This window comes from Denticeps clupeoides, chromosome 9 (assembly GCF_900700375.1).
Source record: "Denticeps clupeoides chromosome 9, fDenClu1.1, whole genome shotgun sequence".
Lineage (NCBI taxonomy): Eukaryota > Metazoa > Chordata > Actinopteri > Clupeiformes > Denticipitidae > Denticeps > Denticeps clupeoides.
The window spans coordinates 6409604-6424010 of NC_041715.1; the positions used below are offsets into that span (position 1 = coordinate 6409604).

General features: G+C 46.1%; 1 protein-coding gene across 4 annotated transcripts in view; it reads left to right on the forward strand.

Annotated features, from left to right (window-relative positions):
* Nucleotides 1-14407, forward strand: part of thsd7ba (thrombospondin, type I, domain containing 7Ba) — a 148353-nt gene that overhangs the window by 104773 nt on the left and 29173 nt on the right. For all 4 annotated transcript variants that reach the window (XM_028991648.1, XM_028991647.1, XM_028991650.1 and 1 more), the window contains exons 13-15: nucleotides 1630-1733; nucleotides 7033-7224; nucleotides 13385-13651. In XM_028991648.1, the coding sequence (XP_028847481.1) occupies nucleotides 1630-1733; nucleotides 7033-7224; nucleotides 13385-13651 (563 nt within the window). The remainder of the gene's footprint in view (nucleotides 1-1629; nucleotides 1734-7032; nucleotides 7225-13384; nucleotides 13652-14407) is intronic.

Here is a 14407-nt window from a genome sequence, read left to right on the forward strand (position 1 = left end):
TATAATGATTAATTCTGGTGCTATAATTTAAGTAGTGTATGGGCCGTGTTTGCTATTGTTGTGTCTAGTGTGACAAGTATGGATTTGGATTTGGTAGTAGGTTAGTAGGTAAGACGACCAAAAAGTCGCAGGTTCGAATCCCACTTACTACCATTGTTTGCCTGAGCGAGACTGTCCCTGTAACTACTGATTGTAAGTCACTGATGATGGTGGTGATGATGGCCTAGAGTGTAATCAAAAGGTTGCGGGTTCAATTCCCAACCTTCCAAGGTGCCATTGAGGTTTCCTTGACCAAGGTACCATCCCCTCACACTGCTCCCTGGGAGTCTTTCATGGCTGCCCAGGTTGCGATTTTAGATCCCAACCTTCCAAGGTGCCACAGAGGTTCCCTTGACCAAGGTACCATCCCCTCACACTGCTCCCTGGGAGTCTTTCATGGCTGCCCAGGTTGCGATTTTAGATCCCAACCTTCCAAGGTGCCACAGAGGTTCCCTTGACCAAGGTACCATCCCCTCACACTGCTCCCTGGGAGTCTTTCATGGCTGCCCAGGTTGCGGGTTCAGATCCCAACCTTCCAGGGTGCCACTGAGGTTCCCTTGACCAAGGTACCATGCCCGCACACTGCTCCCTCGGAGCCTTTAATGACTTCCCACTGCTCCCTGTGATAACTCACCTGTGACAACTAATCACTTTCACTACACTGCCATGTCCAAACGATGTCTACAGTGCTGTATGTTGTGCTGTACATTGCCTAATAGGCAAGTACAAGGGGACTTTCTTTCTGTAAGAAGCAAATCTGGCTATGGAGCAAGATTTCGAGAATGTCAATGTTCCAAGGAACACGGTTGTGAAGGTTCTTCAATGTCCCAGAAGAACCCCTTTACTCAAAGATAGTAAAGATGAGTAAATCTCATAGCACATCAGAGCCTGACTGAGGTTTACTCCAAACTAAATTGTAACTGTTTGGGTGCATTGATGTTGCTTATGTTTGATGAGGAAAGGGGCAGACCTTCAAGCCTAGGAACTGTTCCCACAAGTAAATATGGTGGTGGGAGCAATATGCTGTGGGGCTGTTTTGCAGCCTCAGGCACAGGCATTTTGAAAAAAGAAAACTTTAAGGGAGAATGACCCAAAGCATACATCAAAATGAGTCCAACAAAGATCCTGGAGTGGCCCACCCAGAGCCAATACCTCAATCCTATTGAGAATCTGTGAATCTCATGCTGGGAAAACGTGCAATGACCAGCTAGAACAATTTGCAATGGAAGAATAAGCCAAAATCCCTCAGGAGACTTGTGCGAACCTAGTAAAGAACTACTCTAAGAGCTTGGGGTCAGTTGTTGCTGAAAGAGGGTGCACTATTAACTATTAATGGTCGGGGGGGCTAGTAATTTTGGATGTCAAATTTTTTCTTGTTTCAACTCAGTATATCAATAAAATATCCTATATAGACTTAGTGCACTTGTTTTTATAGAGTATTTGTGCATGTTGCCTTTGAGGGTTAAATATCTACTGCATGTGAATGTTCTGCAGAGTAGCATTTTACCAGCAAGTTATGCCTCTGAAGTCCACTTCCACATCAGGCATCACATTAAAGGACACCTCTGTATCTAACATTCTCTCTAACAGATGGAAAACGCACAAATGGCATCCATGTACCCTGGTTCCCGACTCGGTCAGACAAGGAATAACGGGAGGAGGGGAATCGTGCGGCAAAGGACTGGAAATAAGAGGTCGGAAAAAGACGTATGCACACACACACACACACACACACACACGCATACTCAGGCAATATGAGTCAGGCTGTTTTAACAGATCTCATATAATCATTTCAATATTTTCACCAGATCCACTTGCACACAGAGGGCCCTAAAGTCATTTTAAAGCTTTTTTTTTTCTCAGCTTGGCTTCCGTTCAGAGGTGAATCAGGTTGGCTGTTGAGCAGAATTCATTTTCTGTGAAAAGAAAGTGCAGTGCTGGCCTCGGACCTCTTTCCTCTCCGGTTCAAACTCTGTTAATGCCCGTGTGTGGATTTTGTACATTTTAAAGCGACTCCCTGGCTAGCGCTTCTGTTGATATTTTCTTGTGTCTTTGAAGAAGGACAGGAGGATACCGGGAACGAAAGAAAGGGGAAAAAAGGAAAGAAAGAGGGCATTAATTGGATAATTCAGGCTGGAACAAAGTCACACAAACGTCCACATAAATCCAGGGCCTGAGCCCCTAAACCTAATTTGCCCCTTTTGTTTGAAGTCAAGTCTACAAAGTTGCAGGCTAGATTTCAGAGTTCAATTGTCCAATTCAATCAATTCCCTTGGTTGCAATGTTCAGCAGGTCTAAACAGCTCACCTCTCTCCACAGCACTCTCCCATCGGCACACTTAAGACTTTGACTTGGCCAGAAAGTAAGAAGAAAACACAAAGTTTAATCAAATTTAGAATGTCTTTCAAATGCGTTGAGACATTGTGCTAACCTTCAGTTCTTTGTTCAGTTGTAAAGCCAGTCAAAGGTTGTACGCAGGCCGTTAATGAGTGCGTTCATTAAAAATAATGAGTTCATCCTTTAGAAATCTGTCAAAAATGTGTCCATTACGATGATCAGACCAAAAGGTTACACTTGGTGGCACAAAGCTTCATTATGATCTAAAATGCACAAACAAGGTCTTCTTCCTAAGAAACAGTTTTTCATGCATATTTCACCACATGCACTATGAAGAGCAGGAAAGCATCTCCCGGTCTGCGTTTTCACGTAGGCCGTAGAGTCGACGCACGAAGATGAAGATCATCTCCAAAACTGTTTGTAATTTATTCAAATTCACCCCCCTCTCCCCAATTTTTTGAAAAATTAAATAAACAACCTGCTCGGAGGTGTCGTCCTCAGACTGATTCGCAAATAATGACGCGCTGCTCCATTACCTTCCAGAGCCATCCTGCCATAGCTGTCTAATGATATGTGAATACATCAAAACTCCCAAAACCCGGAGTTGTAATCGCCGGTCCACTGATCTAGAAAGAATCCAATTAAGTCGACTTGCTTCTTGCTACCTTGTCTGTATTCATCGCACGCACACACAAAAAAAAACACGTGTGATGGCGTAAAAGTCTGTATGGGTAGACAAACCCCCCCCCCTTCCCCCAGTCAATTGTATCAGTCAATGGTCTAATTTCGCACTTCCCGGGAAGGAAAGGATTCCATCCGACTGTTTGCGCAGTTTTAATTCAGCCGAGCGGGATTCCAGCAGCGGAAAAAGACTGCGACTGAGATGCAAATGAGCAAGTTAGGGAGTCTTGGCGCGTTGAGCGGACTTGCCTCATCAGCACAGCGGCGAGTAAACAGCAGAGTGAATTGGAGAGGCCGTAAATTGTATTCAATGAGGCGGGCGAAAGCGGCACCTCTCCTGGCGGCCGGGCGTGTTTACCCCTCAAACGGCGCCGAGCCACCGCCATCAACGGTGACCCCGTGACAGTGTCGAAGAAATGGCTATTGTGCGCAGTGTCTACCATTCGGAACCCACAATCTCGTTCCTTAATCTTTTTTTACTTTTTGGAACTATCCTTGAACCGCAGCGTTGAACTCCAGCTCTGTGTTTATCTGTAAAAGCCGTACATTATTATATAAATGTTTTTTTTGGTGAATGCTGAGCAGGGTTTTAAGTGCGCTGCTGCGTGAAACCCGATGAGACCGGCACGAAACCGCTGCCAGGAATTTGACCTCGAAAAAACGTCAAAGGTTATGGGGTCTCCATCGGATGCCTCAGCTCTAAAAGTGGGTCTGACAGCAAAGTAACGTAGTTTTTTTTTTTTGTGTGGCCTAGCAAAACGAAATTAAAACAAAGTTTTTATCTGCAAGCGCGAATATAAAAGGCGGCCTGCAAAGGAGGAATTTCGTTGGAGGCTTCGGCAGTGGACAGACATATTGTGATCTTTCTAATTGGAGTCAGACATTTTTTGGTCATTTTTTTTTTCTCCTTTATTCTTCACCCCTGTAGATTTAATGAGTATTGAAAAGCCCCGAGGAAAAGTTTGACAGGCTCTTTGAAAAGGGGAAAAGTTCCCCCGCCGCGTCCTTTTGTGCAGTCAGCAAACACTGTCACCTTTGTAAGTAAGTACATTATTAAAGATGATCCCTGTCACAGGCTGAGACGAGAATGAAAACGTTAACGGAAGCGTGGGGGGGTGGGCGAATGAAAGAAAAAAAATAATTCTGGAGATAAAAATGGAGAGTCCTCCAGCGCAAATCAGAATGTCAGTACTGTCAACCTTGCCCCCCCTCCCCGCCAAAAAAAAAAAAAGTCACAGCTTTAAAGAACGGAGAGAGAAAGACAGAGGACTAAAGGCCACGTGGAGAGCGCTGGTGTTTGGCGGAAATTAGCCGGCCGAGGAACGTGCACCTTGTGCTAATTGGATTTGGCAGGTAGTTTCCGCCGACATACCGCACATCACACGCGTCTTGCGCCCATGTGACCCAGCCGTGACCTCCCACGGACAGACGCTGACGTGAACAAAAAAAAAGAAGAAAAGTCCATAAGCTTCGTTGAAGTGAAGACTAGAGCGAAGGAAGCTGGAGGATTGGAGCGAGTCCAGCGGGTAGAATTGAAAGGGTGAAATTGCGATCGACGCGCCGTGGTAAAGGCATGTTTATGGATCGATGATGCCTCAAAGAACATCGCGGGGTCATATTCCAGGATAATGGCCGCCAGTCTTCCCCCAGGGACGAGCCGCGTACGTGACGTCCGGGGCGCGGGGTCTATTTGAAGGGGTGCAAGTGAGTGGCAGTTAAACAAAATAGGAGGCGCGCCGTGTGACATTTTCCTTCCCGGCCCCACTTAATTTTAATGAGCTCTTTAATGCCAGTATGGAGTATTAAAGAAATGATTCCTTTCCTGTTTATTGCTCAGCTTGAGAAGCCTTTGATTTCCCAGCTGAACTCGGGGAAGGTGTTGTATGTTTAATGCGGCAGCCTGATTGAGATGTGGACGACCCTCATTAACATATCTTGAAGAACTTCAGCCGCCGTTCACTCAACCACGTCCCGAACGGTGCCTCCAGACTCAAGTGTCTCGTCTCGTTCTTTTGATTATCTTTTGTCACAAGCGCCACTTTCAACCGAAAAAGGGGTTCACAGTCAAGCTGAGCTGTTTTGCCAAATGCAAAATATACCACGCTCAACAGGCAAGTCGAGCGTTCACGTTCGGCAAGTGCTTTTGAAATGGCCTACTTTTTATGTCAGGCTTTATAAATCCATCACAAAAATATGGTTCCCAAACCGGCTGATCGCTCCCACCCGACGTTTACTGAGCAGAGCGACTGCATTAATGTTTTATTTCCGGTTCCTGTCTATCGACACACGCCTGCGGCTTAGTTTTGTTTGTTCCTCATTTCCTGTGTTTTGGCCCTCATGCCGTTTATGTTGTGTTTTTGGAATAAAATCCCTTATCCACAATGTCCGGCTTCTGCGTCTTCGTCCCTCACCGAACCCCAGACGTCACTGAAATGAGTGGAAATGTGAAATTCTGATTTGCCTTTGTTTAAAGTTTCTAATTTTGATCTCCAATTTTTTGGTTTAACACACAAAGCGCAGTATCTGACATTAATAATTTATAAAGACTGATTATAAAGAAATTCTCATGTTTAGTTTCACTACACATATAATACAAGAAATAAACTGAAAAGACTGCCTAGTAATTATGTATGCCAAAGGATATCAACTAAGCACCAACCCGAGCCTTTTTTCTTGTTGTGTAATTATTACTGACACCCAGAAAGATGTTTTTACAGATAACATTTAAAATGGGAGGAGCCTGTATGTATGATTGACACACCCAGGGTGGTAGTAGCCTAGTGGGTAACACACTCGCCTGTGAACCAGAAGACCCGGGTTCAAATCCCACTTACTACCATTGTGTCCCTGAGCAAGACACTTAACCCTAAGTTGCTCCAGGGAGACTGTGCCTGTAACTACTGATTGTAAGTCGCTCTGGATAAGGGCGTCTGGTAAATGCTCTGAATGTAAATGTAAATGTAACCCCCTACTTCCTCAGTCTGCTCGGTCTTAACTCACTCCTGTCAGTTCTGGAAGATGTTTCTACAGATAAAATTTAAAATGGGAGGAGCCTGTATGCATGATTGACACACCCCCTACTTCCTCAGTCTGATCGGTCTTAACTCACTCCCGTCAGTTCTGAAAGATGTTTTTCCTTTGCTCGCATGATATACAGGAATCAGGAATGATTCCCATTATAAAGACACACTTGCAGACTATCTGTGGTTTAATTCAAGAATTCTGATGGACAAAACACGCTACGGTGCTGTGGAAATAGGTGTTTTTATGCTATATGAGTATACATAAACAAAAGCCAGTTTTGTTTCGGCAGCTCATTATTGTTATCTAAGGCTTATTATTATGCTTTTAGTACCAGTACCTCCTATGAGGTAGGTATTCTCAAGCAAATCTATGTGCAGAGGACTATACATCCCATTTTCGGTTTGGTGCCGTAGACCAGTAGATGCAGGCACAGCTGAGTGGCGTATCAAAACATGTCATCACTCGAAGCCATGAGCCAAATCTCAAGCTGCGAGCGAAGCCCCCGTGCGGACGGGCGAGAGCTGGTGGGTGGAAGGGATGCATCATTCCCTTGAAAAGGTAACAACCGGCTCCGGCATTTGCCAAGCATGTAATTTAGCCGCGCTCTCGGCGGCGGAAAAAGCCAAAGGAAAGTATTTCAAGAGCCAAGGAGGATCTGAAACGAGTATCTGGGAGGGGGTGGCGAAGTTACCATTAATGCGTTTTACTGTCCCTGTCTCTGATCTTAAAGCCCCGGCAACAGCACACAAATTGTACGACTATTTGCTGTTTGAAAGGGAAGCGGGCGAACTTTTCCTTTTTTGATGCTCGGCAAGCTCGTTTTTCACGAAGGCTGAATATTAATGTGTCCAAAAGCTGAAAGTGAATTCAATTTAAACAGCCTGTAACGTTCTCATGGGGTTTGGGGTTAGGAGCAGGGCCCGCGAAAGCTCACCTGTGTCTTCCCTACAGGAGTCGGCTGCGTGGACGAAGACGACGAGCCCCGGGCCGCGGCCGACTGCTTACGATGGGCTGGCTCCATGCCGCGGCGGGTCAGGACCTGCTGGGTGCCCTGCCGGGACGACTGCACCCTCAGCGCCTGGTCCAAGTTCGCCGAGTGCGTGGGCTGCGGGAGCTGGCGGAGCCGGAAGCGCGCCCTCGTCGGTAAGGTGCCACAAAGCTCGAGACGAGTCCCCTCGAGTTTGAAGGTTTGAACCACTTTGAACCCGGGCGCACTCTCCCTGCGACATCTTCTAACAGTTTGAAGAACTTAGGATAATCGTCACCCGCAGCGCTCCACCGAGACCCGCACCTCACCCGAGTTTATACTTTGAAACCCGTGGCACACGTGCAGCTGGCAGAAAGAAGAAACACACGCGCGCACACACACAAAGGCAAGTTGTGCTAACATTGACACAAAGGTCGACTGTGTGCGTTTCGCTTTCACCCGAGCTTAATATCGTTCCCCGAGAAGAACATCTTCTCATGCTGAATCCCCATATTCCCCCATCAGGTGTAAATGAGGTCCCTGGAACCGCCATAATCCCTTTATTTGAATGGAAATGACGACGCCTTTTGGCTGAATTACATGGCGCCATGCTGCAGTGGGCCAGATATTGTACCATTTGTCCTCATAAATTTCTGATCTGTTGCCTTTAGGCCCTCGCAAATTTCCCCTGCCTTCATCTGTAATGCTCTTCATTTAGCGCGCAAATTAGTCCTGTGTCTTTTTCTTTCTTTCTTTTATTTATTTATTTTCTCTCTCTTTTTATTAGGTAGAATCTTCGGAGTGTGTAGAGGGCTCTCGCAGCTAATATTTTCCTTGCTCTCTGAGCTAATTTATTTTTCTGAGTAAACCCGCAAACACAAAAATAAATAAATAAACAAATACATAAATAAAATGCGATGACGAATCGTTAATCAACTTACGGCATGACATGGAGGAACAGACTCAGTTTTGAGTGTTAAAAAAACATGCCTTGGCTGGCATTTCGGCATATGTGTTTACTGCATCGTAATTAATATATATTAACATGGGTTAGAATTGTCACAGTTAGAATATTCATGGATCCATTTGACACTATGTAGTAGGCTGGGCGATATGAAAATGATATGAAAATAATATTGCATTAAAAGTGTCTATCACAATACACTACATGTATCTCAATACCTTGGAACTAACTCTAAGTCACTGTATAAATGCTAAAGTCCACCCTTTATCGCATAAAATATAATGACATGATTATAATGAATGTTTTCTTTGGAACCAAGTTGTCCGCCTCCATGTCCAATTAGATCTTATCTCCACGGATTCACCTCTCTGCTGTTAAGCTGCTTGCAGACCAACCACAGCAAGCACCGCACTGTGCTCTGAAACACATGGCATGTGCGCCTGAAGAACGGTCCGTTCACTGTGCCCAGCAAAGCGTCGTGGCGAGCTGCGTGGCAAGCTTGATTTGACCTATGTGCAACCAACAAGACATCTCTCAAACATCTGACTTCTGTGATTGGCAGTTTACTGATTATAGGCGTGATTATTGTTTTTTGTAGTGATATTCATCTGTATTGGCTCGTCACAATACTGGCGTTTCGAACAGGATTGCTTGACAGGCAATTAAATTATTCACATTACGTTTGAACAGCAACTTTACTCCCCTCTTGAAAGTCCATGTATGATTCAGATTGATGTCCAGGTAGCCAAGAGCATCTGGCTGGAGCCACTGTGAGGTGTGTACCTCCACACGTCACCTCCACACGTGATCTCCACAGTTCACGAAAACACATGACGTCCACCTTAAGCGGACTTTATTCATGGTAAGGGTTAGCAGTAGGTTTAGCTTAGGGTTAGTGGTTAGGTTTAGGCATAAGGTTAGGCTTAGGTGTGGAGTGGATGTGTTGCCACACCGTGGAGCTCCATACCTTAAAGTGGCTGCAGCCAGATCCTTCTCCAGGTAGCTGAAATGCCTCTTGAAATTTTTTGTATTTTTTGGGCGATTTCCATGATCCGGAAGATGCTAAACTGGATTTTAAGTATCAATACCAGTGCTAACTGATATCAAAATTTTCGTTGCAATTAGTATCTTATTAGTATCATTAAATAGTACAATAATCTGCAAATACCTGTTAGCGCTACTGTAGACAGTTACAGTCCTGTGTGATTCCTCAGCAAGATCTAATATTGAAAAAAGTAATTTATTCGATATGTAGTTAATTCCCTACCAGTTCCTTTCCTTTAAATGGGACCATTTTTCCCCTGAATACCGCATGCAACCCACCTGCTAGATAAATTGCTGCACAACTTGCGAATCACTTTGTGGTTAATCTACAGTGAAGATTTTCTTGTGAGAGATCAGCGGTGGCTTCCGTTGTCCTTGCATCTGCTACCTTGGTGAGGTGTTAATAAGAGGCATCATCATGCCAGGAGTTCGTATCTTTAAAAATTGGTCCTTGTCCCTGGTGACTGGACGCACGAAATGAGCATCTTTTGTGGAAGTTTCCAGACAGACACGCCACTGTTCCGCATTATACTCAAGGACGCTTTATTGTTACTGGGGCAGCAGCGATATGGAACTCCTCCATGGACCATGGTGCAACAGGCTATTGAAACAGAAAGAGCACTCACTCACACACTCACACCTACACACAACTTAGAGTCGCCAATTCAGCTTTTTGGACGGTGGAAGGAAGCCCCTGCAACACGGGGAGAGCATGCAAACTCCACCCTCACAGGGTCTGAGCTGGGATTCAAACTTAACCTCGTAGTGATGGGCGAGGCAGTACGTTTAGATGTACGGAATCCTTAGAATCATTTTGGTCCTGTCCTTTGTTTTGCTATTTAACTGGTCTTCACACTGAATATACCGAATATTTTTAATGGGACTGGGTCAACACACTGAATATAAGCGGGGCAGCCATCTTGGGGGCTGCCCATTCTTTGACTTTAAATTATTGACGCTAGCCTTGTACTCTTGATCTGAATTCTTTATGTACAGCCCTTGCCCGAACACCCCAGGACTGCAACCCCTCCTCGGTCCCGGACCATCCTCCAGCCAGCCACGCTCCGGTTCACTCACCTCTTTCCCAGTCCCCGAATCCGAACCCGAGATGTCGGCCCGTTCAGCCTCAACTTAGTGACCGTTCTTGCACTACAGCTTGCTTCCTTTTTTAATACTATTTTCTAGCCTTAGTTTTCTTTTATTCTATTTTATTTATTTTTATTTATTTATAAATAAGTAAACTATGCACAGTCAAAACATGAAGGAATCACTTGAGGAAGTGAGCCGGGTCAGTGCGTTCGTTTGGTAAAGTTTAAGTAAAGTGCAAGCGGCCTGTGACTGTGTGCAGGTGAAGTAGTGGTGTGGAACACTGAAGAGTCCTGATGGACGTTGGTGCGTTGAAGCATCTTCTTCGCCTGCTGCAGTGCGCAGCCGGGCGGCAGATATCCGATGGCGTGCGGCCGATTCTGTCTTCATTCAGGCCGAACACCCAGAAACCTGCCGCTTTTGACCCTCTCAGCGCATCGTCGGTACCTGTCCGGGGTAGTCGGGGGGAAAAGAACCGCCCGGAAAGAGGCGGATAACGGCCGAGGCGAGCCGAAAGGGCGAGCGGGGAGCTAACAGGACATCTCGCAGCGTCTGAGCGAGCAATTTAAGTGGGCCACAGGGAGAGCTTACTGTAAGTGCACTTAGCAGCGGCGCAGAGGCTTGCAGGCTCGGCGCAGTTTCATTAACTCTCTGCCTCCCCGAGCCTCCCGCCTCCGATGCGCAAGCGGAGGGATGTGTCCTTTTCTTCTTCTTCTTCTTTTCCCCCTCGATGATTTGACATCCATTTCCATATTCAAAGATCACCTGCTGTGAACAATTTCGAAAGCAGATTAGAGTGCCGTCTCCAAGAGCCTGGCTGGGAGGGGGGTTGTTATTAGACAGCTGCTATATGGTTCCTTCTATCTGCAGGAATAAAGGGGCCGTCTTGATTTGCTGCTCTTTAACATCCGCCCTTTTGTGTGACGCCACCCTGTTTAGAAAAACTCTGCCGTTGCCGTGAGCGCGGGGCACTAAAGCGGCATCTCCAGCCAGCAGGTATGGAGTTAAGAGGCCAAAAGTGGCGGTAAAATAAAGGAATGAATCAATAGATTTTTCGGGGAACGGCCCGCGTGGCGCACCGCAGACGGCGCGGGCGCTTCGGGCCGAGCAGATTGTTGCCAGGCTGCGGCACGCTGACAGTGATCTCGCACTGCCGGAGCTGTTTGCCATCAGGCCGCCGCCAAACGGCAGAAGCAGATGGAGGCGGGCAAGACGCGCTGTCGGAAGTTGCAGAACTCCCGCGGACAAGGCGCGTTACAAGCCGGCGCGCAGGTGAGAGACTGCGTCGGAATCCAGGCCCGAGCCCCTTGCACCATCTGGCCTCGGCGAAGCCATTATCTTCATTTTCCATGGCCTCTTGTGGGAGCTGCCTCGGCAGGAGACGTGACCCTAGCTGCAGCGCGTGGAAAATGAAGCCGTATTCATTTCACGTGCCGCGATCGATGGGGCCACAAAAGCAGCATCCGCCCTGCTGAACCGCTCGGCGAGGCGGCTCCGGCTCATCCATGAACACGCTGTACACATGAGGCACGAGGAGCACAGCCTGAAACTACAATCCCTGGTCGTGGATGGACACACGTACACACCCCTGGATCTGACAACAATGGCTCTGTTTCAGTGTGACTTCAAGTGCCTCCTCAGGATTTCCGTAAATAAATAAGTACACCCACACTGACCAAATGTAATGCAATGTAAATGTAATTTAAATGTAGGCTCCTCCATTCCCCACTGAACATCTACAGAAAGTTCCTCAGTGTTCATCTAGAGGAGAACCTCTCCTGTGCTCTCAACACCAGCTCAACAGCCAAGGAAGGCTGAGGAAATCCATATCCCACCAACTTCTATAGAGGGACTATCGAGAGCATTCTGACCAGCTGCATCACTGTCTTGTTTGGAAACTGCACCGCATCGGACTGCAAGACCCTGCAGCAGATAGTGAGGACAGCTGAGAAGATCATCGAAGTCTTTCTTCCCTCATTTACAACACACGCTGCACCAGGAAACCCTACCAGCATTGTGAAGGACTCTACACATCCCTCACATGCAATCTTCACCCTCCTGCCATCCGGAAAAAAAAAAAAAGAACCATTCGGGCCCTCACTGCCAGACCCTGCAACAGCCTCATCCCACAGGCCATCAGACACCTGAACGTTATATTGAGTAATATTTTCTTGCACCGCCTGTGTCCCCTGTTTGCACTTTATGTAGCCCAGTTTGTCTGTGTCAGTATGTAACTTTTTAAAATTGTTTTATTTGTTACATGTAGCACCAGGTTCCCGAGAAACGTTGTTTCATGTCACGTCCTGTCTAAAACGTATACAGCTGAAATGAAATAAAACTCAACTTCAACATCTTGTATGAATTTGTTTGGTTAGTCATGCAAAATGATCCAACCAACTGGGTCAAGAATGCAGGAATCTAATTTAAACATGGCTTTGTGTTTGCCATCTCCGGTTTCCTCCCGCCACCCCAAAAGCACACACTCTGGGTGGATTGGCCGTAGGTGCGAGTGTGTCTCACGGTGCGGGCGGGCGGGAAATCGATCCACTAGTGCGAGTGGAAGTGAATATGTGTGTGGGACGCACATGACGTGACAAATGTCGCAGGCAATTCTGAGGTCACGCAATCTCCAGGTCTCAAAAAGTGGACCTCGCCTGTGTCAGGCGGCTGAGCTTGACTGAATGCATGGGATGGCACTGATTACAAGCGTGCAGTAGTTGAAGATCGCATCTTAATAGCCACTCAAGCCGAGTTCTTTCTGCTTTGAGAATTGTTAATGTTTTTTTTTTTTCCCCTCATTAGTGAAATGAGATGTTGATGCCACAGCACGTGTGTGTGTGTGTGTGTGTGTGTGTGTGTGGTGTAGGCATTTGTCGTGCTGGCATGCATGAGCTCAGATATTTAATTCTGGGAACGTCTTCAAATTCACCTTATAATCTGACTTAATTCATTAACGGTGACATGGAAATTTTTGTTTGCTTCTCACTTTCTCACCAAATCTTTTTTTTTTTTATTTACTCAAAATAGTGCTTTAATCTTTCCCTGAGGAAATGTCTAATAATGCTCAAAATTCAGAAGAGTGAGTCATGAATGTAGTCGTTAATACTAAAATAAGATTTTTTTAGAAAGGCATTATAAATTTGTAAGATTCCGTTGTCTGTTTATCTGTCTGACAGACTCAGCACCGTGGTTTTCTTTTTCATAGAACAAAATGACACAAAACACTAAATAATGTATTGCAGGACGCAGTCGGAAGAGGGAACGATGCCAACGAGAGGACCTCTTCCCATTGGTGGAGACCGAGGCGTGTCCCTGTGATGTCTTCCTGTCCCAGCCCTATGGAAACTGGTCGTCCTGCGTTCTCCCAGAGGCTCCGGCTCCAGGGGCTTTGCACAGTTGGCGTGCCCGGCGGGAGGGGAAGGAATGTGGGCAGGGCCTGCGCCACCGGGCCCTGGCCTGCATGGACCAGGCCGGCCGTCTGGTCAGCCCGGATCTGTGCAGCGAGTCGGGTACAGCGCATTAATTCTAACTTTAATTTTACCTCAATATGATTTAGCTTTTTTTTTTTTTTTAGCAGTAAAGGTCTGATATCTTGAACATGAACATTTTTTGGTTTCATTTGAGAGATCCTAACATATTGCATATTACAGACAACAAATTAAAGGACCAAGTCTATACACTCTAATTTTATTGGACTGTTACTTAATTGTACATTGATCAAGCCAAACTGCTGACAGAAAAGAAAGACATATGACACTCTTAAAAAGGCTAATTATATTAGCAATATATTCTTTAAAATGGAATTAAATTGCAGATCTAGTGCATGATTTTTTTAATGCTTGGTCAAGACTATGCCCCCACCCACGGGGCGTGTGTGTGTGGTGTGTGTGAAAATACAATGCCTCTCGCTTTCTAGATTGTGACCAAAATAGAATAAGTCAACCAAATAAAAAAAAACCCAAAAAACAATAGCAATTACTTTTTGCAAAAAGTAAAAAAAAAAAAAAAAAGAATATATAAAAAGGTGTGATTAGCCTGCAGCCCCACCGGGCAGGTCACGGTACGCTGCTGAGTGAGCGAGTCAAATGATAGTCAGATAAGGAGCAGCTCCCAGACCCGGCGTGTCATCTTAGATTAGACGGAGGTCTCGGAGGCAGGTATGCAGTGCACACTCTTCCGGATCTATTAGTGTGACAGCGCTGCATAACCCTGCCGGGGCGCCATCATTATTACCGCCGACACCTCTGTGGCTCTGTCTGAACCCT